The 24862-nt window shown below is 38.2% G+C and overlaps 2 protein-coding genes across 4 annotated transcripts in view; both read right to left on the minus strand.

Moving 5' to 3' along the window:
• cyfip2 (cytoplasmic FMR1 interacting protein 2) overlaps positions 1-4847 on the minus strand; it is a 57075-nt gene extending 52228 nt beyond the window's left edge. For both annotated transcript variants that reach the window (XM_062045589.1, XM_062045590.1), the window contains exon 1: positions 4694-4847. The gene's annotated coding sequence lies outside the window, so the exon portion shown is untranslated. The remainder of the gene's footprint in view (positions 1-4693) is intronic.
• Positions 4848-10304: 5457 nt separating this feature from the next.
• On the minus strand, positions 10305-24148 carry itk (IL2 inducible T cell kinase). 2 transcript variants are annotated; one of them, XM_062045591.1, is made up of 17 exons: positions 23946-24148; positions 23703-23807; positions 23522-23603; positions 23302-23427; positions 22445-22482; positions 22037-22188; positions 21891-21956; positions 21679-21733; positions 16905-16984; positions 16687-16829; positions 16447-16521; positions 14859-15027; positions 14565-14781; positions 14268-14332; positions 14063-14181; positions 12234-12391; positions 10305-12143 (listed from the first exon to the last, which is right to left on the minus strand). In XM_062045591.1, exons 1-17 carry the CDS (start codon positions 24081-24083, stop codon positions 12078-12080), a joined length of 1854 nt encoding a protein of 617 aa, XP_061901575.1. In that variant the 5' UTR covers positions 24084-24148; the 3' UTR covers positions 10305-12077. The 2 variants fall into 2 exon arrangements, with proteins under 2 accessions (XP_061901575.1, XP_061901577.1); XM_062045593.1 differs by lacking the exon at positions 23302-23427 and having other exon boundaries at positions 22037-22184; positions 23545-23603.
• Positions 24149-24862: the final 714 nt, after the last annotated feature.

Here is a 24862-nt window from a genome sequence, read left to right on the forward strand (position 1 = left end):
CACCTTTTATAAGTAAGATAATAACACCCCCTCCCACCCCTCATCCTACATTTCAGTCCCAGGGGGTAGCAATGTACTGCCTTCCTCTTCACCACAAGCAGATAAGAGAATCACAATAATTGACTAGAAGGAAAAAAAAAAGGTAACAACAAAAATAAAAATCACAAACATACAGAGAAGTGTCACTGAATAAAAACAGCAACAACAAAGAAAAAAGTTGAGGTAAGTGAAAAGGTTCATTGTCAACAGTGAGTGTCACATTTATCCTATAGTGTCTTTAATTTAGCTATGTAACTAATTATGCAGCCCCAGGTCAAGTAAAATTGTTTTGGTGTACCCCTCAGATTACATTTAATTTTCTCTAAATCCAAGAAAAACATGAGGTCCTTAAGCCATAGGGGGGGGCCTTGGGGGCAAACTGTGATTTTCACTCCAATAAAATCCTTCTACCAGCTATTAATGATGCAAAGAGGATAGTATCCCTAAAAGTTTGGTGGAATTCCAAAAATAGCCAATTCTGCACAAGGTGTCAATTTAAAATTTGATGCATCTGCAAGATGTTTAAAACTATTAATCCTATAGGCTTTCAGACAGGGACAGGACCAGAACATGTGTGTCATGTACATGTATCTGCAATATTGGCATACATTTTGGAAAGTTTAGCGTTAGTAAAATATATGCGATGGACAACCTTAAACTGTATTAGATTAAGCTTTGAACAAGATGTGCTATCATTTATTTGTATCAATGCAGATTTCCAGTCATGTCATCCAAAACTTTGCCAAATTCTGCTTCCCAGTCGTTTCTAATTTTGTCAAGAGATGTCTCTTTAAGATGGGAAATTAGGATGTACATTTTAGAAATGATGCCTTTCTGATTTGTGTGGATTTCCAAGAGTGAGTCTATTACAGATTGAAGTGGAGTACTTGGAAAAGAGCTGTTATTTGATTAGTAGCAGTAGAAGCATTTAAGTCCCAACTTAAATCTCATTTGTATACTCTAGCCATTAAATAGACCCCCCTTTTAGACCAGTTGATCTGCTGTCTTTTTTCTGCTCTGCGGAGAGGGGGTCACAGATTAGGTGACCACATATGATGCGCTAGCTGTTCAAGGTCGGGACCCGGGATGGACCACTCATCTGTGCATCAATTGGGGACGTCTCTGCGCTGCTGACTTGTTTCCACTCAAGATGATCTCCGGCTGGCCCCACTATGGACTGGACTCTCACACTATTAACTAGATCCACTCGACGTCCATTGCACTGGTCGCCCAGGGGTGGAGGGGTCCCCACATCTGCGGTCCCCTCCAAGGTTTCTTATTGTAGCCCATTGGGTTGAGTTTTTCCTTGCCCTGATGTGGGATTTGAGCCGAGGATGCTGTTGTGGCTTGTGCAGCCCTTTGAGACACTTGTGATTTAGGGCTATATAAATAAACTTTGATTGATTGATTTAGCAAAGTTACGGATTTTAAAATAATAGGTGAGAGTTAGATAGATAGGTAGTACTTTGTTGATTCCTTCAGGAGAGCTCCCTCAGGAAAATTAAAATTCCAGCAGCAGTGTACAGAATTGCGATCGAACTTCCTATCTCAGCTACAAACGGGCGGAAGGCGGGGTACACCCTGGACAAGTCGCCACCTCATCGCAGGGCCAACACAGATAGACAGACAACATTCACACTCACATTCACACACTAGGGCCAATTTAGTGTTGCCAATCAACCTATCCCCAGGTGCATGTCTTTGGAGGTAGAGGAAGCCGGAGTACCCGGAGGGAACCCACGCAGTCACGGGGAGGACATGCAAACTCCACACAGAAAGATCCTGAGCCCAAGATTGAACTCAGGACTACTCAGGACCTTCGTATTGTGAGGTAGATGCACTAACCCCTCTTCCACCGTGCTGCCCGCGATCAAATTTAAAAAGTAAAAAGTAAATAATGGAATACAAAATATTACAATAAGAATACAAATAAAAAGCAACAATAAGAATAAAAATATAACAGTAAAAATAAGAATATAACAAGAGAAACTAGGCCAGTGGTTCTTAACCTGGGTTCAATCGAACCCTAGGGGTTCGGTGAGTCGGCCTTAGGGGTTCGGCGGAGCCTACGCCACGAAGGTAAAGACACATCCGACTTATCGTGTAAATAAAAACTTCTCCCTATCGGCGTATTATGGATACCCCCAAACAATGTTCCCTCTAATTTTCCATCTGATTTGCAGGTTTTTTGATTGATCGATTGAAACTTTTACTAGTAGATTGCAAAGGAAGACAATACATTATATGAAACAGTACAGTTTACACAGTACAGTACATATTCGGTACAATTGACCACTAAATGGTAACACCCGAATTAGTTTTTCAACTTGTTTAAGTCGGGGTCCAAGTTAATCAATTCATGGTAATGTGTGTAAGGTGTGTGATTTGTTGTGAGTTCATGTACTGTGTTGGTTTTGTTCTTTGAACAAGGTGATGTTCATGCACGGTTCATTTTGTGCACCACTGAAAAAACATATTACTTTTTTTTCAATTTGAAAAAAAAAAAAAAAAGTATTTTTCACTTAAGAAGAGTTTGGTGAATGCACAAATGAAACTGGTGGGGTTCGGTACCTCCAATAAGGTTAAGAACCACTGAACTAGGCAATAGTGACCATGTTATGAATTAGGCAGTTTTTTGAGAGGGTAGGGGGGGACAAAAAAAAGAAAAAAGAAAATGAGTGTCTGTTTTCTTAAAGGCCTACTGAAACCCACTACTACCGACCACGCAGTCTGATATTTTATATATCAATGATGAAATCTTAACATTGCAACACATGCCAATACGGCCGGGTTAACTAATAAAGTGCAATTTTAAATTTCCCGCCACACTTCCGGTTGAAAACGTTTTTTTTATGCTGACGTATGCGCGTGACGTCAAGGGTTGGTACGGAAGTATACGGACCCATTGAATCCTATACAAAAAACTCTGTTTTCATCTCAAAGTTCCACAGTATTCTGGACATCTGTGTTGGTGAATCTTTTGCAATTTGTTTAATGAACAATGGAGACTGCAAATAAGAAAGTTGTAGGTGGGATCGGTGTATTAGCGGCGGACTACAACAACACAACCAGGAGGACTGAGAGATGGATAGCAGACGCGCTAGCCGCCGAACTCACCTTAACTTCCTCCGTCTCCAGGCCGCCAACCGCATCTGTGATCGGGTGAAGTCCTTCGTCGCACCGTCGATCGCTGGAACGCAGGTGAGCACGGGTGTTGATGAGCAGATGAGGGCTGGCTGGCGTAGGGGGATAGCTAATGTTTTTAGCATAGCTCTGTGAGGTCCGGTTGCTAAGTTAGCTTCAATGGCGTCGTTAGCAACAGCATTGTTAACCTTCGACAGCCTGGAAAGCATTAACCGTGTAGTTACCTGTCCATGGTTTAATAGTATTGTTGATTTTCTATCTATCCTTCCAGTCAGGGGTTTATTTCTTTTGTTTCTATATGCAGTTAAGCACAATGCTATCACGTTAGCTCATAGCTAAAGTGTTTCGCCGATGTATTGTCGTGGAGATAAAAGTCACTGTGAATGTCCATTTCGCGTTCTCGACTCTCATTTTCAAGAGGATATAGTATCCGAGGTGGTTTAAAATACAAATCCGTGATCCACAATAAAAAAGGAGAGAGTGTGGAATCCAATGATCCAGCTTGTACCTAAGTTACGGTCAGAGCGAAAAAAGATACGTCCTGCACTGCACTCTAGTCCTTCACTCTCACGTTAATCATCCACAAATCTTTCATGCTGGCTCAAATTAATGGGGTAATTGTCGCTTTCCCGGTCAGAATCGCTATCGCTGCTGGTGTAAACAATGGGGAAATGTGAGGAACCTTTCAACCTGCGACGTCACGCTACTTCCGGTACAGGCAAGCCTTTTTTTTATCAGCGATCAAAAGTTGCGAACTTTATCGTCGATGTTCTCTACTAAATCCTTTCAGCAAAAATATGGCAACATCGCGAAATGATCAAGTATGACACATAGAATGGATCTGCTATCCCCGTTTAAATAAAACAATTTCATTTCAGTAGGCATTTAATACCTGTATTATGATTTTCCTATCAATTTTTTTTTATTACACTTTTTTAAAGAGTCAGCCTGCAATGATGGCACACACAGAGGAGATTTATGGTGCACGGCGGTTGATTCATTGAAAATAGTGTTCGGACGTGAAGCGGAAGTGGGTGAACGTGCCACCCGAGCATCAGTCACAGGCCTGCAGGCGTGTCGCTATGAGAGCAATGCATCCTCCCAAAGTTGACACCTCGCTTGCTTACACATCCACGCTGAGCCTACTCCAACAAATATGGCGTCAAGCATCGAATTTCTCTCTAATGAACGTCAGATGAGCCGTTAAAAAAAACAAAAAAAAACCGTCTCGCCTCCATCACTCATCGGTGCACTTGCTACGCTCCACTCGCCCCACCCATCTCATCACCGTGGGGGCTACGATGCGCTGGAAGCTAGCGGGAGTCCCACCGGTGTTAATCCCGGTTCACTCAATTCGGTGTATTTCAGCAACGCCCATGCGCCTTTGAAGAAGTAACGCACACCGAGAATGATGCACCGTGCTCGGAGGAAGTGAGGCGGAAAAAGGAGCCTTCATCACTACCCAGCTCACATCACCAACCTTCACCCGTCGCAGAGTCGCCCAACCTACCTGCAAATCTCATGTCCCTCCGACGATGCGAGGTGGCGGTGCGACGCCGTTCCGGCCGCTTCCCCGTCTTTTCGCTCGTCTTGCGAGCCGACTGATGCTCTAGTTTCGTCCCCGGTATCTAACCAGCGTTAATCCGCCCCACACACAAAGAGCAGAAAATGGCTGCAAGTGTAGTTTCTTAAAGGGACAGTCACAGTGGCGCGTGCACGATGAGGATAATGAAGAAGATGATGACTCTATAATGTGAGTTAAAGTGGCTGCTTCCAACTTGGTCAAAGTTACATTTTTAAAAAAAAATCGAAATAGTATTACCAGAAACAGTTAGTTATGTTAATGCAGGGGTCTTCAACAGTGAGGCCGTCACCCCCAGGGGGTCTTCAGGGGTACTGCAGGAGTGGTCGTGTAATCTTTGATTAATTATAGATTTTAAAATATATATATATATATATAATTCTATACTCCCCGACTAATTTTCCACAAACTCAAATGTATTTAAATACACGTTTGCATTAATCGGATACACACTGTTTAGTAGAGGTGTGGGAAAAAATCGATTCGAATTCGAATCGCGATTCTCACGTTGTGCGATTCAGAATCGATTCTCATTTTTAAAAAATCGTTATTTTTTTTATTTATTTCATTTATTTATTTAATTTAATTTTTTTAATTAATCAATCCAACAAAACAATACACAGCAATACCATAACAATGCAATCCAATTCCAAAACCAAACCCGACCCAGCAACACTCAGAACTGCAATAAACAGAGCAATTGAGAGGAGACACAAACGCGACACAGAACAAACTAAAAGTAGTGAAACAAAAATGAATATTATCAACAACAGTATCAATATTAGTTACAATTTCAACATAGCAGTGATTAAAAAATCCCTCATTGACATTATCATTAGACATTTATAAAAAAAAAAAAAAAAAAAGAACAATAGTGTCACAGTGGCTTACACTTGCATCGCATCTCATAAGCTTGATAACACACTGTGTCCAATATTTTCACAAAGATAAAATAAGTCATATTTTTGGTTCATTTAATAGTTAAAACAAATTTACATGATTGCAATCAGTTGATAAAACATTGTCCTTTACAATTATAAAAGCTTGCATGTCAGCAGACTGGGGTAGATCCTGCTGAAATCCTATGTATTGAATGAATAGAGAATCGTTTTAAATCGGGAAAAAAATAGTTTTTGAATTGAGTATCGTGTTGAATTGGAAAAAAAAAAGATTTTGAATCGAATCGTGACCCCAAGAATCGATATTGAATCGAATCGTGGGACACCCAAAGATTCGCAGCCCTACTGTTTAGAAATGGTCACATGTACCTTACTACCTTGCAGGTTAAAAATAATAAATAACTATGTCTGTCTATCTGTGTTGGCCCTGCAATGAGGTGGTGACTTGTCCAGGGTGTACCCCGCCTTACGCCCTATTGTAGCTGAGATAGGCTCCAGCGCCCCCCGCAACCCCAAACGGGATAAGCGGTAGAAAATGGATGGATGGATACATCATAATATTCATACTAACATTTAATATAGGGATTAGGGCTCTAATTGCGGCGCATGCTCCCAATTGGGGAGCAAATTGTCAGCTAGCTACTGTATTATAAAGTTAAAGTACCAACGATAGTCACACACACACTATATGTGGGGAAATTATCTTCTCCATTTGACCCATCCCCTTATTAAGGACAAGTGGTAGACAATTAATGATTAATCTACTTGTTCATTTACTGTTAATATCTGCTTACTTTCTCTTTTAACATGTTCTATCTACACTTCTGTTAAACTGTAATAATAATTTATTCTTCTGTTGTTTGATACTTTACATTAGTTATGGATGATCCCATACGGACCGGTACTTTTCAGAGGCGGTATAGTACCGAATATGATTCTTTAGTATCGCGGTACTATACTGATACCAGTATACCGTACAACCCTACATTGAAACAATTAAAGTTAAAAAGTTAAAGTCCCAATGATAGTCACACACACACACACTCGGTGTGGTGAAATTATCCTCTGCATTTGACCCATCTCCATGTTCACCCACCGGGAGGTGAGGGGAGCAGTGAGCAGCAGCGGTGGCCGCGCTCGGGAATAATTTGGTGATTTAACCCCCAATTCCAACCCTTGATGCTTAGTGCCAAGCAGGGAGGCCAAGGGTCCCATTTTTATAGTCTTTGGTATGACTTGGCCGGGGTTTGAACTCACAACATTCCAGTCTCAGGGCGGACACTCTAGGCAAGGCAAGGCAAGGCAAGGCAACTTTATTTGTATAGCGCTTTTCATACACAAGGCAGACTCAAAGTGCTTCACAGACAACAAAGTGAAATGAAAGAAAATAAAAGCAAAATTAAAATGCAGACAATAAAAATAAAAACAGTGCAGACGTTAAAAGTTAAAAGATTAAAAGATTTAGCTGAAAGCTAAGGTGAACATAAAAGTCTTCAGTCTAGTTTTAAAAGTAGTGAGAGTTGGGGAGAGTCTGACATCTTCAGGAAGTTTATTCCAGCTATGTGTTGCATAGTGACTGAATGATGATCTCCCTTGATTTGAGTTTACTCTTGGAACCGCTAACAGATTGGTCTCAGAAGATCTTAGTGATCTAGAGGGCGTATATCTAAGGTTATTATTATTTGAAATTCTTAATATTGCACAATAACAAGATACCAAAAGGACCAGTTTAAGTTTTAGTGAGGGGTCACTACTCCTTCTCTTCATTAGTTTGGGGGTCTTATGTCTGAAAAACATTGAAGACCCCTGCATGAATTGTTTACGTGGACCCTAACTTATTCGCGTGTTACCGTTTAGTGGTCAATTGTACGGAATATGTACTGAACTGTGCAATCTACTAGTAAAAGTTTCAATCAATCAATCAATGCATTAGTTGTTTAAAGGCCTACTGAAATGAATTTTTTTTTATTTAAACGGGGATAGCAGATCCATTCTATGTGTCATACTTGATCATTTTACGATATTGCCATATTTTTGCTGAAAGGATTTAGTAGAGAACATCGACGATAAAGTTCGCAACTTTTGGTCGCTGATAAAAAAAAGCCTTGCCTGAGCAAGTAGCGTGACGTCAAAGGTTGAAAGGCTCCTTAGATTTCCCCATTGTTTTCAATGCAGCGAGAGCGATTCGGACCGAGAAAGCGACGATTACCCCATTAAGTTGAGCGAGGATGAAAGATTCGTGGATGAGGAACGTGAGAGTGAAGGACTAGAGTGCAGTCCAGGACGCATCTTTTTTCGCTCTGACCGTAACTTAGGTACAAGCTGGCTCATTGGATTCCACACTCTCTCCTTTTTCTATTGTGGATCACGGATTTGTATTTTAAACCACCTTGGATACTATATCCTCTTGAAAATGAGAGTCGAGAACGCGAAATGGACATTCACAGTGACTTTTATCTCCACGACAATACATCGGCGAAACACTTTAGCTACGGAGCTAACGTGATAGCATCGGGCTTAACTGCAGATAGAAACAAAAAAAAATAAGACCCCTGACTGGAAGGATAGACAGAAGATCAACAATACTATTAAACCATGGACCTGTAAATACACGGTTAATGCTTTCCAGCCTGGCGAAGGTTAACAATGCTGTTGCTAACGACGCCATTGAAGCTAACTTAGCAACGGGACCTCACAGAGCTATGCTAAAAACATTAGCTATCCACCTACGCCAGCCAGCCCTCATCTACTCATCAACACCCGTGCTCACCTGCGTTCCAGCGATCGATGGTGCGACGAAGGACTTCACCCGATCACCGATGTGGTCGGCGGCTAGCGTCGGATAGCGCATCTGCTATCCACCTCGAAGTCCTCCTGTTTGTGTTGCTGCAGCCAGCCGCTAATACACCGATCCCACCTACAACTTTCTTCTTTTCAGTCTTCATTGTTAATTAAACACATTGCAAAAGATTCACCAACACAGATGTCCAGAATACTGTGGAATTTTGAGATGAAAACAGAGCTTTTTGTATTGGATTCAATGGCGTCCGAATACTTCCTTTTCAACGATTGACGTCATGCGCATACGTCATCATACATAGACGTTTTCAACCGGAAGTTTAGCGGGAAATTTAAAATTGCACTTTATAAGTTAACCCGGCCGTATTGGCATGTGTTGCAATGTTAAGATTTCATCATTGATATATAAACTATCAGACTATGTGGTCGGTAGTAGTGGGTTTCAGTAGCCCTTTAACATAGTGTTTCCTAACCATAGGGCCCAATGTTGGGCCGAGAGCTCCCCCAAGTGGGCCGCCAAAAAATATCTGTTTCTCAGCTGTGGTCCGTATGGGCAGCAGGGGTACTCAGTTGTAATACACTTTTCCATCACTTGTGGCAGTAATGACAATCTCAAACAAACAGAAGAAGTCTGGAACTAAAGTCATAGAGAAGTTTCTTCAGCGCAACAAATATGACTGAAGTGGTGAAGCTGTATTTTCATTTGCACTTAAATTTTGTTGACAGTTTAAAAAACACATTATCATTAATTTAGTTGGAATTTATTTTTTGCATTGCATAATTGTGTGCAAGTTTTAATCAGTTTCTTCTTTTGCGGTATATTTGATTAGTATCTATTTTGTAATCAACCTGACCCTAAGCCTTGATAATCTTCGTGATTAACATATGCTTTTATATCATTTGACAAGGTTTAGCGTGTTAAACTGTAAGTAGGTTAGATATAATTATTGAATAAGATTAAAATCAAGAGTAAAATTACTAATTCAGTGAAATATTTGAGTGGGCTTTGGGCCCCTCTGTAGTGAAAAGGTTGGGCCCCGAGGTCTAAAAGGTTTAGAACCCCTGGTTTAACAAATCATATCTAGTTTTAAAGCATGCAATTACATTTTGTTTTCCCAGAAAATTAAAGTTTGTAGCGTAATACTGTATATGAAAGATGCATATAGTAGATATAAAATATTTATTCCTTTCATCAGTGTCGATTTGTACTTCTCCCCATATTGCCATCATGTATAATATAGCTCTTCAACCAAATATGATTAGTCATCTATATAATTAGAAAGTTGACACAATAAACACACTATTTAGTTGTGAGTGGTTGATTGGCAACACTAAATTGGCCCTAGTGTGTGAATGTCAGTGTGAATGTTGTCTCTCTATCTGTGTTGACCCTGGGATGAGGTGGCGACTTGTCCAGGTTGTACCCCGCCTTCCGCCCGAATGCAGCTGAGATAGGCTCCAGCGACCCCGAAAGGGATAAGCATTAGAAAATGGATGGATGGATGGTAAAATAGTTGAAATCCCGCTCAGAATGTAATGAGATTATGAACCACTGCAATACTGAATTGCTATATGGCTGTGAAAACTGAGCATTATTATAGTTGTAAAACATTTTTGTGCAGTGCTTTCAACTAAAGGGCCTTGGATTGAGCAGGCATACAGCCAATAAACAGTCTGAAGCAATACTGAAACCATAACAAAATCTCAACACCCAGGATGTCTCACACAACTTAAACATCATGTTTGTTAAACAATTTGAATTTTTTATTGATAACCTGTACATAAACCTTCATGTAACCACACAGCAGTGTTTATATGTACAGTTATTAAAGTATGTGACTGTATATAGATCAGTGGAACAGATAAAGTGCAACATCCAGAGGTGGCAGGTTGATGTGTTTACATGAAACATTAATATACAGTATATAAAACAGGGATGCAATAAATAAAATAAATATAGATTTGTTATTCAGTATTATTGTCTTAAAACAGGGCCAAATCCGTGCCAAAAATGATACCAAACCGACCCGCGAGTTGACCCAGTGCCATTTTTTGCAGCATATGCCTAAAGATACTATGGAGAAAATGTTATGGTAGATTATTACTTGGATTTTACTGAGGTCACGTCCGGCTCTTGTCCCGCCCAATTAAATATGTGTGGTGGTCAAATTAGCTCTGTTCTCAACGGGTACTAGGCGCCATTTTGCCTTTCTCGAACAATAAAATGCCCTATGCTTGCGTTGTTTTCGGCTGTACGAATCCTTCAAATTGCGAAAAAGATAAACATTTCTTCCTCGGGCGGAAGAGTGCATGATTTTACGAAACGACGACGAGAAAAGCCTGCAGCTCACACTCCAGTCCAAGGTAGCAGAGTCGAAGAATGCATGAGTTTGCAGTGATCACTTTGTTAAAAGTTTGTTTGATATACTTTTGACGTTTATTATTTCGAATTCAAGTATCATTTTGATATTATTTGTTTTAACCACAGGTTTTGCTATGAGTGTTTCGAAAAGCACCAACTCGGCGAGTCTAAAAGAAAGCAAGTGTGAGCAAAACCTGAAAGAGTTAAGTTTTTACCAAAAACAGCAATCATAAATGCATCTTCCAGCACATACACCATGTTGATATCTTGTTATATTTTGATAAAGACAGGGAAAAATATGCTACTCGTAAACGGCGCGTGCAACAGCAACAAACATTCCAGTAGACGCAAAGTTAAATCCTGAAATGCAGCCTTACCCGAGCAAAAACAATTCATATTTATCCGGTAGAGTCTTGATACCAATTTCCCTGACCCAGCCACACACAAAGAAGTTGTAGACCTCCATGCTTTTCCAAGTTTCTATCTGTTTTGTCGCGTAAAATGGGGTCTGAAGCACAATAGTCTAATATGTCTGGGAAGGCGACCAACGTATAATCCTTGATATCACTTGACAAATCTTTTTTTGATTAAGTATAAGGATAGATTCAATTGCATATTTTGCATTTTTGCTCGTAGATTTAAGCCTCTTTTGTGCTCAGTTCGCGCGCTGATTGCTGTACCACAGCCATCTCGGCTGGGTTGGCCACCACCGCCTTTCACTTCCGGGAAGAAGTCACATGTCGGAATTAAAAACAACACAGTAAAAAATAAAAAACTGGGATCTCTCACGCCATAATTTTACAACAAAATTGACAGTGTTTTTTTTTTACACAGAATTATTGTACCACTGTTATTATTATGGTAAAATTCTGGCAACTGAGCTGCCAGTTTTTTTGTTTTCTTCTACCATGATATCTATGATTGTTTTTACAGTGCATTACTGTAAATGGAAAAACGGTAGCACTTATGTTTTAACAGTAAAATCGAAAAATGTTAGTATTTTACAATATCTACTGACTTTTTTTTACAGTGTAGAGCCTTGTCATATATGCATATAGATGATCTTAGACTAGCTTTTTACCAGTTTGTCTAAAATGCAGAGCACTCTTGTAACCCTGACACAAGCAAACAAAAGTCCATTGGAGAGGACACTGGTTTTCAAGACAAAATAAGAAAAATATGCCCGGCCCCCCCGGGTCGTTAGCTTTCTGGAATTTTGGCCCGTAAAACAATTTAGTTGAATATCCCGGTCTTATAAGTATGAGAGTGAGGATAGCTCGTGCAGCAACAGAGCGAAGGACGGACGATCCACTGGTTTCTAGGATTGAAAAAGATGGGGAAAAGAATCAGTGCATGCATATTATTATTTTCATGTGTTTTGTAGCGCACATTGGATTCATGCTCCCACCTCTTTCCAACACCATTCCATGAGCATAGAAACAGACTCTGGTGCCAACTTGGGCTTTAGCAGCCTCATGCCAGCATTTAGGGACTCCACCACCTCAGCGTTGGTGCGGTTCTCATAAGGAATGCGACCCTCTGTGTACACTTCCCACATGAGAACACCTAAAGTATAAACAAACTGATTTCAATGTGATTTTAATAGATGGTCATCTTGGAAAAGTTATGTCAGTGTGTTCTAAAGCTATTAACTACAGCAAAGTATGGTGCACAGATGTGAAACTCCAAAGTTGAGGGCCATTTCTGGCCCGCCACATAAAACTTGCAAAAGCTTGGAAATAATGTGCATCAATGAAGCACTTAAATGTTTTTGATCTTTCAATTCTGACAGGGAAATATGAACTTCAAGCAGTTGCATATCTTGTAAACTTAATTATCGGATCATTAATCCAAGTTATTCCAAACATTTTTCGTTATCAAAAATAAATACAAAAAAATCTGTTTGTCACCTTGATTTTTGATTAAAAAGCGAGTTATCAATCATTCTGTTAAAATAATCAAAAGCATATACATTTGTGTAATTATATCATTCAGTTATTATACATTTATATTCATATATACAGTATTTCCTGTCACAATTGGCCCTCTAAAAGGTAGCCATAACTGCAACGCGGCCCGCAATGAAAACAAGTTTGACACCTCTGAATTATAGTGGATCCCAGCATATTTACAATTCAGCATTTGCATACTTACAAATGATCAGATATATATATATATTTTTTTTTAATGTTTTTTCTCTGAAAATAGGCAGGTCTTTTTACACATAAACATCTCATTCATTCTAAAAACGTGGTAGTCAAGATTAAAATATACAGCATAATAAAACAGCATACATAACGTGACGTACAAGATGCAGGGCCCCTGTGGTAAGGAAGTTTCTACAGTCAATTTATTTACAATCTGACCTCAACACTTACAGTTGTAACTGGAATTATAACAGGCAAGAAATGTGGAATTTGTAGACACATCTTGGAGAAACGCCTACTCCGATGACCCAGCGTCTGCTAGCCTATTTAGACGGAAATGGAAGCGGCCTCACAACAGACGGAAGCATGGTTAGCGCCAGCATTATGACCAGGCTAAAGGCCAGACCCTACATTTGATTCTATCTGTTCATCTTCAATGATTGATCTTAACGTGCATCTTAGTTGTAGTTTTCATTACCAATTTGGAGGTGTTGAAATTGCCTTGTAAAATTGCTAATGCTAATGAGTAGCATGTTTATGGCAAAGCCAGTGTAAATTAGAATCAAGCTAGCACATTTTTAAAAAGTGGAGCCTTACTTTACGTTTGAGCGTTTTCTATCAGGCATACCTACTTTGTCGGCATTGAAAATTAAGGAAGTTTGGCTAAGTCCGCTCTCAGTGCTGCTTAAATGCTTGTTTGAGTGTTGAGTGTTTGACCCTGTATCTGGACGTGACGTCATGGGCAACAAAAGGTATCAAAGTATGGCACTATTTGATTTTACATGATACCTGGTAGTACCAACGGAATTTTGTCGGTACCTATAAAAGTACCAAATTAGGTACCCATACCCAACTGCGGTGCCTCGATGCAGCAGTTTACAGTAATCCAAGCTTTATTAAAGAGTCAAAAATAGACATCTTTATCGGTGCCTCAATTATTTTATTTGAACATAACCTCCGTGAATAACGGGGCTCTACTGAAAATGTCTGAAAATTGTTTAAAATCTTGTAAGTGACCTCATTTATTTTCTATTACGACTAATACATACAGTATGTCTGCCATAACAATATGAGGTCAGACAATCCTTACCAAAGGACCAAATATCAGACTTGCTGCTGAACTTGCAATATCGGATAACCTCTGGTGCTGACCACTTGACGGGAAACTTGGAACACAGGGAACTTGTGTACTGATCATCAAGCACATATCTACAATACACGGGATAAGGATGAATCAAACAGGTAAGACAAATTGTGTTTTATCGTAACAAAATGAATTTTGGCAAATACTCCACCTTGTCATGCCAAAATCTGACAATTTCACCACATATTCCTTTGAAACTAAGCAATTCCTGGCAGCCTATAACAGAGAAGAGGGGAGATTAGGGACATTCTGCAAAACACAAACGTCCCAAAAAAATATATTATTTTAACACTCAAAACATGCATGTCGGGATAATTGGATTCATACAGTTAACTGTCCATTGGTGTGACTGTGAACTCAAAGGCAACTGGGATAAGCTCCAGATCACTAATGACCTTACTGAAGACAAGCAGTGTAGAAAGTTGATAGATGGACGGCATTATTTTACCAGATCTCGGTGGATAAAGTTAGACATCTCCAGATAGGCCATCCCTTCACTGACATTCAAACACATCTCCAACATTGCATTCTGGGATAAAGCCCCCTTTTTGTTTCGCAGGTAGTCTGACAGACAGCCATTGTCCATGAACTCCAACACCAAACACATAGGAGAACGCTGGGTGCATACACCATAGAGCTGGACTAGCTTTGAGTGGCACAGTCTCCTGATTGGACATGCACAATTACACATGACATCAGATGATTATTACTTATGAATAAGTGCATCGATAATCTCACTTACATCATGATCCTTGCCTCTTCTTTAAATTCTTCATTTGACATGCACTCTTGTTTTATGATTTTCAGCGCCACCTTCTTCTCCCTCCATCTCCCTTGCAGCACCAATCCGAACTGTCCCCTGCCAACTTCTTGACCAAAGTCCAGTTCTTCAGGGTCCACCTCCCACTCATCTGTTGAATATTTGAACATGTGTTTTAAAAAGCTAATCGCAACAGATGTTTAGTGCATGTAGTGACCATACAAATGAGGGGTGCTCAAAAATCGATTCACATCCAAGTTGCAATTCTTATTAATTTCGATTCTAAATCTATTCATAGTTAAGGAATCAATTGAAAAAAACAATCAATATGTAAAAGTAATTCTACAGTAAGGTCCAGAAGCATTTAGACTGACATTTGATTTCTTTAAATTAGATATTTGCCTAGTTTACAGTGTGTACAACCACATTGGATTTGAAAAAAAAAAACTACAATATATATATATATATATATACACACACACATACTATATATATATATATATATATATATATATATATATATATATATATATATATATATATATATATATATATATATATATATATATATATATATATATATATATATATATATATATATATTTTTTAAGAATTAAGAATTAAGAGTCAAGCCAAGTGGAGCTTTTGTTAACGTGCCCTGTTTTAAAAAAGGTTTTATGATATTGTTAAACCAAATAAAATGTTGCGAGAATCGGTTCGAATGGAGAATTGTGTTGGATCGAGAATCAATCCTGAATCAAATCGTTAACTCATGCATCAGAATCGGATCGAATCTGTTACTTTCTGTTCTCGGGGCATTTCAGAAAACACCAGCGAGGGTAGTGAGCAAAAAGACTTTAATCTCACACTTGGTTATGACAACAAAAAGAGAATGATATATATATATATATATATATATATATATATATATATATATATATATATATATATATATATATATATATATATATATATATATATATATATATATATATATATATATATATATATGTCTTAATTAGATTATCCAAAAAATAGTGCTCGATACCGTGGTAGAGCGTAATATGTATGTGTGGGAAAAAAATCACAAGACTATTTCATCTCTACAGGCCTGTTTCATGAGGGTTTTCCTCAATCCTCAGGAGATTTAAAATCTCCTGAGGATTGAGGAAAACCCTCATGAAACAGGCCTGTAGAGATGAAATAGTCTTGTGATTTTTTTCCCACACATACATATATATATATATATATATATATATATATATATATATATATATATATATATATATATATATATATATATATATATATATATATATATATATATATATATATATATATATATATATATATATATATAGCGTGTGACAACATTGTAATAAAAATGCATTGGTCACTTATTGACTTGTAAATAAATAAAATACTGTTCCCATATAATTTCTGCAAAAGTAGGACACCAGGACCAACTGAAAGCTTAAAACCACTAGAGGGCAGGAAAAGCAACCTTACCAAAACCTAAGTGTAGTACAGTAGTAGGAACTTTTTTTTGTTCTACATTTTTTTATATTACCTTGAGACGGACCAGCAATTGCCTGGGAGCAGCCACCTGCTTGAGTGACAGGATGTCTCAGACGTGTTATCAGACCTGTCAAATAACAAACACACACACACACACACACTGTACGATAAGACACTTATAATATCAAATCATGATTATTTTTCCCCCCAAAAGTCTTAGATATGAGCGGCATTAGTAACCCAACATAGCTCTTTGAATATTGCAAGTAGAAAAGAAAATCATAGCAATTACCCGCAGCGTTGTGTTGGTGATAGTGGATCAGCTCAGGAATAGAGTGAAACAGGTACTTCTCTGCTAAATAAAAAGTAGGCTCTCCTGTCTTCGTCTGTCGAATTTGGTAATGTTTCACACCTGGATTTTTCTCCCTGTTAGAGCTAAAACGATATGTTTAAGAGATGCATTCCTTTTTGAGTTATTACAAATTTAGGGATGTTAAAGGTCAAATTTACCTAGATGCTTTGGTGAAGACTGACACTGTGTAGACACCAGTCTGTCTTGAGTTCCGAACCATGAATGCACCCTCCTTTGCCTAGAAATGTAAAACACACAAAAATGAAAATGAAAAATTACATCAATTATTTACAGGTATTAAAAGTCGATATTGTTTATCATCACACAACAACATTTGTCACAGTCAACTTGAACAGTCATTGAGCAAATGTATAAGTGGTACTAAACCAGTCTGTTTGCTTGCATATTTGATTAATTCCGCGGAAACAAGTGCCCACACAAGGAGTCCCACTGTTGATGACTCAGTCTTTACTTTTTTTTTTTGCACAGTACGACTGCAAATGAAGTGACCACGGGGTCAAAAAACGTTGCAAGTTCCAACACGTTGATAAAAAAGTGAGAAACAATATTGAACAGTATTTTCAATAAAGGTAAACATGCATTTGATTAGTCATGTATGTTGCATTATTTGTTGCATGTAAAACTATAATTGTTATGTATAAAATGTTTAGTTAATAATTTTGGGTGTATTCGTGCATTCCGCCTGAATGCAGCTGAGATAGGCTCCAGCAACCCCGAAAGGGACAAGCGGTAGAAAATGGATGGATGGATGGATGGAATTTTGGGTGTCTGGAACAGCTTCATGTGATTTACATTATTTGTAGGACTGTCAAAGTTAACGCGTTAACACGTGATTAATCACAAAGAAATGATCACATAAGTGAAATATATCCATTTATATAGCGCTTTTTTCTGGAGAGACTCAAAGTGAAGTAAATGAAAATGCAGATTAATCACGCAATTTATTTTAACCGCACATAATAGAGATAGGCTCCAGCGCCCCCCGCGACCCCGAAGGGAATAAGCGGTAGAAAATGGATGGATAGATAATGGTACATGAAAGGCGACGCAGGTTACTACATACTGTCAGTGTTAAGGTCAATGCATACGTCAGTGTAAAGATTAGATTACATTAGATTAGATTTCTTTATGTTTACCCGCAGGTAAATGTGGCTCGCAATGAAAGACTTTCATACAAAACAGTATAATAAATAATTAAACAGTAAAAAAGCTACACAAATTGTCATCATCCCCATCATCATTCTCTGCTGCCTCATAAAGTGCATTTAACATGTAAAGTGGTATTTTCAAGTCTGTGGCATAAAGTGCATAACTGGCACTCTTCATCATATTTTCATCATCATTATCAACATAAGCAACATCCTCAGCATCAGCATGATCATCACCAATATCAACATCAGCAACAGCAAAATCATTATCAACATCAGCATCATCACCGACACAACCATCATATAAGGATCACCTAGTTCTGTTAAGATGTATGATGGCTGCAGGCCCAAAACTAGACCTGTTAAGAGGATTGAGGAGACTCCACAAGTGGGCTCAGTGGCAAATTTCACTTCAAAAAACACACCTATGAGGCTTTAGATAATCCTGTTACCAAGTTTTGAGCATATAACCAACCTCCAAGTAAAAAAATACCTCATATACCAAGTAAAAAATGTTTAAAAAAATAAAATTGTGTATGACATTCTGACAATTAAATAGCATTTGTGTCAACATATTGGGCTATATTTTGAGAAATTATCCAAGAAGGTAATTTACTTAATCGTTTAACAGCAGTAATTATTCCTCTGCCTTATTTCAGTTTTCATACGACTCAATCTTTGTTGGACTTTTTGGAGCGGATCACTAACAAAAACCGAAGTATCACTCTAGTAGGAACAGTTTTATAAAAATTGCACATGTGATCATTTTCAGATTTTTTTATGTGGTTGCTATTATTATCGTGTACTGGAGAGGAAACACACCAAGGAAAATGTTTTTGTATAGCCATCATCGATCTAAATAGAACTAGAAAAGGGAAATTCCAAAGTGTGGGATATGTTTGATAATAAAGCGCCAAATAAGGTAATGTGACTGTTCTTTTACTGTTTGCTATTTGGCCCTTTGACTTGAGTTGCACATTTCATATCCGTGCAAATTATATTAAAAAAAAACCCAACTACATTGGCTAACTTATTAATTTGATTTGCAGGTCAAATGTAGTGACTTTTTAATCTAGTAGATGGCACACAGTGTCTGTCCAGTGTCAATACAGCTAGTGAGTGTGTCAAACACTCACTGAGATATAATTTACACATCACTACTATTCACTAACTACTAGTCCAAGATGCCAAGATCAGCGTCAGGTCTGTGGGAGAAAAAAATCATCTATAACCATTTGCTCTTGCATAAATTGTCTGTATGATCGATTCTTAGTTGCTCACACCTTTTGAGAAGCAAAAACCAGTCAAGACTTGTGCAATTCTTGGGACATGTGTCAAATAAACAGACTATTTAAAAGGCTGATCACATGAGACAAAACATCAGGTATAACGACAGCCTAAAAAACAACTGCATGTGTCCAGGCTAGAGCTGTCTTTTAGTTAATTGGGTATGCTTTAAGTTGCAAACAAAAATTTGAGTAAACAAGCATCCCGCCATTTGGTGTAGCAAATGTCACTACTTGCTAGAAGTCCGTCGTATAGGGGGAAAGGTGATGACACTTCTAAGGACCCACAGCCCACACACAGGCCCCAGCAGCCTCTATGACAATATGAATTTAATTTAATTTAGTGTTGCCAATCCGCCTATCCACAGGTGCATGTCTTTGGGGGTGGGAGGAAGCCAGAGTACCCGGAGGGAACCAACATGCATGAGAACATGCAAACTCCACACGGAAACACCCCAAGCCCAGAAATCGAACCCAGGACCTTCTTATTGTGAGTCCCAACCACTGTATCAAAGTGCTGCCCGTAGGATTACTAATATTTCATAATATACAAATGAATACTCTGATTTGTTAAGTGGATAATCATAAAAAAGGAAACAAATTGGGTGTATTACACCAGGCACCGTCAAGAACACTGAAAAACAACAAAATTAAAGGTGGCAATGACTGGGATTGAAGAGTGTTTTGTCGATGTCTGCTACCCATCGATGTCTGCTCCCCAACACTACTTAGCATGCGCGCAAACACAAATGTTTCACACATTTGCCTCGAACAAAAAGCAGCGGCCTTGTGTACGAGTAAGTAGTGATTTTAAATTATGTTTCTTTCATGGCATTTTCTGTACAGCAAGCATACAGACAATTACAGCGTGAGAAAGTTCACATTATATGTTAATATTCATCAAAAGCTCAAACAAAAAGCAGTTGCCTTGTGTACAAGTAAGCAGTGTTTTTGATTTATGTATCTTCCATTGTATCTTCTGACCAGTAAGCATGAAGACAATTACAGACATTTTTTTTCCCAGAGGAAACAGACAAATTCGACAGAACAGGGGCCCACAACGATTTTCTATCAGGGGGGCCAACATTTCTAAAAATGGCCCTGATTGCTAGCATTAGCTTATACCTAGAGATTGACACAACTTTGTTTTCCAAGTAGGGGAAGGAAGAAAGTGAGTGTGAAGGGCAGTGTTGAGATAAAGAAATGGATGATAATTATTGAATTAAAGAACAAAATCATCAAAAACATGACAGAGCGTGTCGCTAGCTAACTTGGCAAAGTGGTTTGAGTGTATTACTGCTCGTCAGAACCATACTGAAGCAGAATGACTTGATAACAGCAGCAGCAAAGCATGTTAAAATGATATCCAAACAGCATGAAAATATGGAGAAGCTCAAAGGAAATACTGTAGAAGTCCACTCTTCGAGGTAAATTCAGTATATTATTTTTACAATATTTCATAAAACTCTTGTAGTTGTTTGTACTACATTTTATTGTATTGCTTTCATACAATATTTCTTATCTAGAAAATGTGTTTTTCGTTTTTAAAAAGCATGTCACATATTTAAATTGTGCTGTTTTCAATAAAACTGATTTCAAATCATTTCAATGGGTGGCGTTGATTTGAGATACTCATGTTTGAGTTAAGATCATAAATTGAGGTACTACTGTGCTTCAGGGAGAATATTTCTTGCACAATTAATCTCGTCCCTCATGCGTGCACAACTTCCCTGCAGAAAATGCATCATCGCAGGAACAATTGTGGTTGCACAAACATTGTGCATCCTGGGAAAACGATCCGCGCATTAACATGCGACCCCGACGTGACAGTAGCTAGCACGTCGGCTGCTGAGGTTCTGGCGCCACTCACGTCCGCCTTCTCGATAGCCACGGATGTGGCCATTCTGTGGTCGCCCGCCTCGCTGCTGCAGCGGCATTTGATGTTAATGCGCGGATCGTTTTCCCAGGATGCAGACGGAACTCCGGAGGCAGTGTGCAGGTAGGAGAATGATTTATTCTTCATGAATCAGGAAAAAATACAGAAATACAGAAGAGTGTGCCGATTGCACCGGATGCTAAGGAAATAGCTAACAGGAAAAGCTTAGCATGGAAAACAAGCAAACCAATGGCAAAGCTTAGCTCAGGAATCAAACGGAAAACACACGTAACGTATTGCGTAGCACAAACAAGACAGCCAGACTGAGTGTGGAGAAAAGCAGGAGTAAGTAGCTCTCTGATTAGTGCCCGGGAGCAGGTGAGCATCCCGAACATTAATCACAGGCAGGTGAAAATAATCAGCACCCATGGCAACCAAGAACACATAAACCCTGTGGTGTTGCAACAGGACTAAGTGAGTCAAACTAAAATAAAACATGATCCGGGCAACGGATCATGACAACAGCACTTTCGCAGTCGTAACCCTAATTATTAATCTGTGGAGACGGCATGTAAAAATTATTCATTGTAATTGTTTTTACCTCTTTGATTAATATGTCTTCGGCTTCTTCTCTGGTCATGTTCTTGCTGTACCATCTTTGAAAAGACACAATGAAAAAAAAAATCACCTTTAAAGTCATTTCACACAGATTTTCCCAGCCCATGTTACACACAGGAAGAACACGGCTCATGTAGAAACAACTCAAATGAGAATCAGAAGAAGTGGAAAACACAGACATCAAATGAGACTTACTCAAATCTCTCAAAGTTGTTTCCTGAATTTTCGATTACGTGTGTGCTGGGCACTAAACCAGTGTTCCTAGTGACATGGAGGGAAGATTGAATCAGTCTCACAGATAAAATGATAAACAACACAATATCTGAATAGTTGTGTGTTACCCCATTTTATCTTGCACCTTCCACCAGTCAGGGTGGAAGGTGTCAACCAGCGTGTACACCTTGTCTTTCTGAAGTGCCAACTCTTTGTTTGTAAGTGGTGTGTAGTTCTGCAATGCAATGACCGTCTTTTGCAATGCACCATGCAATTCTGCCTAGTAGAAAACATTGCGAACATGTATTGTGTTGAGCTCTATGATGTATAATTAAATCTATCAATTGTATTTTATAGTTATAATTTTTTTCTATTATTTGATTTTGTATATCTTAAAATGGAACGTTGAGCGAGTTGCAAGCAGCCATTTTAACGCATACAAAAAAAAACATGTAGAATACACACTGCTCAACCTATCAATAATTCAGTACTTCAACAGCATCTGTATATTAATTTTGTTACAATGAAAGGGGTACCTCTGCATCTGGGATTCCAGGAAGTGGCTTTTTTGAGGCTGGGGAGAATTCCAAAACATGATAATTAAAATCTGCATGCTACAGTAAGTTGTTGGATGCTTACGAGGCTTGTGAAAATGTCCAAATTTGGAATGTCAAATCAATTCATTTGAATGACTGGAATTTAAATTGAATTGACTTGAAATGGCATTAAGTTTTATTGCAATTCAGACAAATTCCTATAGCCAAGTAACAGAGATGATTTGTTTCATTTAACAAACGTTTTAGCCTAAATACTAAAAACTACATTATGCTCTCAATTTTGACTACCGGTACTTGAATGAAGAAAATCATTCTGAGGAATCAAGTATTTTTCTAAGTTATAATGCATCAAATTAAATGATCTGTTTTATAGGAGATGCTTTTATTCTTAGTTTAACATTTGTTTAAGGGCTAATTTAAATATGATGTGTACATGAGATCCATAGTAATAATATTTTTATGAAATCTGTAACCTAGTCATCTACGGAATGAATATACTTTAAAGCATGAGTGTGTAAATTCTCAAAAATTACGAATTGGAATTTCATGGAATTTAAATTTGACTTTCTTCAATTCGAGTTGTATTTGTAATTCTACTTTCTGCTTGTAACCTGAATTCAAATTCTTGAAATTTAATTGGAATTTTGGAGACGTTTTCAATCCAATCTGGAATTTTTCCCAAGCCTTTTATTGACCAAATATCAGCTAACAAATTCTAATCGATGTTAATTGGGCAATATGGAGAATTCAACTTTATCACAATAACAACAACATTATTTAATAGTATTTCCTAAGCATGGCTACAATAAGACTATAGTATAAATAATAATACAAACCATAACCCAGTGGATCATATGCATGACAACCCTTAGCCAGTTTATTTGACTGGTGGCAACATCTCCATTTTCCACACATCCAAAATTGTGGGTGGTATTTTTCAACCAACGTGTTATTCTTTGTCTCTAATATCAGCAACAAGAAAAATTATTCATTAAGCACAGGATCTGCTAAAAACTTTCTTTGACAACCTAAACATATTGTTGGAAACCTCCTCACCTTCTTTAAGAGCTTGAACCCACCTCAGACGACAATCATTGTCTGGAGCAAAAATGTAGAGGAAATGGTTGTCATGAAAAACCTGTTGATGTTAATATTTGAGAATATTACGTTATCACACGTTGGTTTTATTGTAAATATTCTGATGTTGATTGTTCATCTAACAAAGTATGGACCTTACCTGAAAGGGGTACTTGAAGGAGCATGGTATGGGGAGATCAGTAAACACTATTTCGACGCACTCAATGCTGCATAACCTGATGCAACCTTTAAGTACAGGTTTTTTCTAAAAAAAAAAACAACAACAACCATAACATCAACTTTTCTTTCTATGCCCACTGAGAAAAAAATTTGTATCCAAATAATGGAATGATGATTTAAATGACCAGCAGTATTATTTAAAAAAAATCTGTATAATACTTACTCCTGGGCGACACTCAGAATACATCAATTCCTGTGTGTCCAGCACAAAAAATCTTTCTTTGTAGTTGCATGGAGATGTTATTTTCTTTTGCTGGGATTTTTTGATCATTGTCCCATTCAGAATCACCCGAGGGAACATGATAACATTGACAACAATACGAGAACAATGAGTGAGACTGCGGCAACGCGACCGATTGTCGACACCGTGACGTTTCCGGTTGTTTCACTCAGTAAACCACATCCTGCCTCCAAGAGATGGGTTAATGCATTCTGCACGCACATGGGTATAGTATGTGTTTGCAGTTTGCATTTGGGTAAGACATACTCATAAACACAGTCATTTTCATAGACTGCACAAATACCAATCACATACCTTTGCAGTCACAATAGGTCAGTGTTTCTCAAATGCAGGAAAATGTTTCATTATTTATGTTTACACACTAGAATGACACACAATCGCGCAGGGAGGTGGCAACATGTCTAAAATCTAATCAACAGCAGTGTTTCCCACACATTCATTTATTTGTGGCGGCCCGCCACGAAAGAATTACGTCCGCCACAAATATTAAAAAAAAAAAAAAAAAAAAAATGTTTGTCCTTTCCAGCTTCTCAGGCAAATCATATAGTTGATGTAGATGCCCATATAGGCTGTTCAGATTTACTTTACAAAAGAGAAGTGTAGGATACTTCTCTTGTTGCCTTATTTGTATTTGACCACTACTGTTTTCTGTTTATTTGTTACTGACTGTGGCAGGACACCTCTGCCTCTGTTTCACTTTATGTTGCTGGTAAATAATATGGTTGTAGTAGTAGACTAAAGTTACATTATTTAGTATGCACTAATTAAAGGGGCAGAGCTTTAAGAGACATTTTAGCTTTTAGATTTTATAAGATATATTTTTTGTAAGAACCACAATT

Source organism: Entelurus aequoreus, linkage group LG04, assembly GCF_033978785.1.
Source record: "Entelurus aequoreus isolate RoL-2023_Sb linkage group LG04, RoL_Eaeq_v1.1, whole genome shotgun sequence".
In the NCBI taxonomy this organism is placed as follows: Eukaryota; Metazoa; Chordata; class Actinopteri; order Syngnathiformes; family Syngnathidae; genus Entelurus; species Entelurus aequoreus.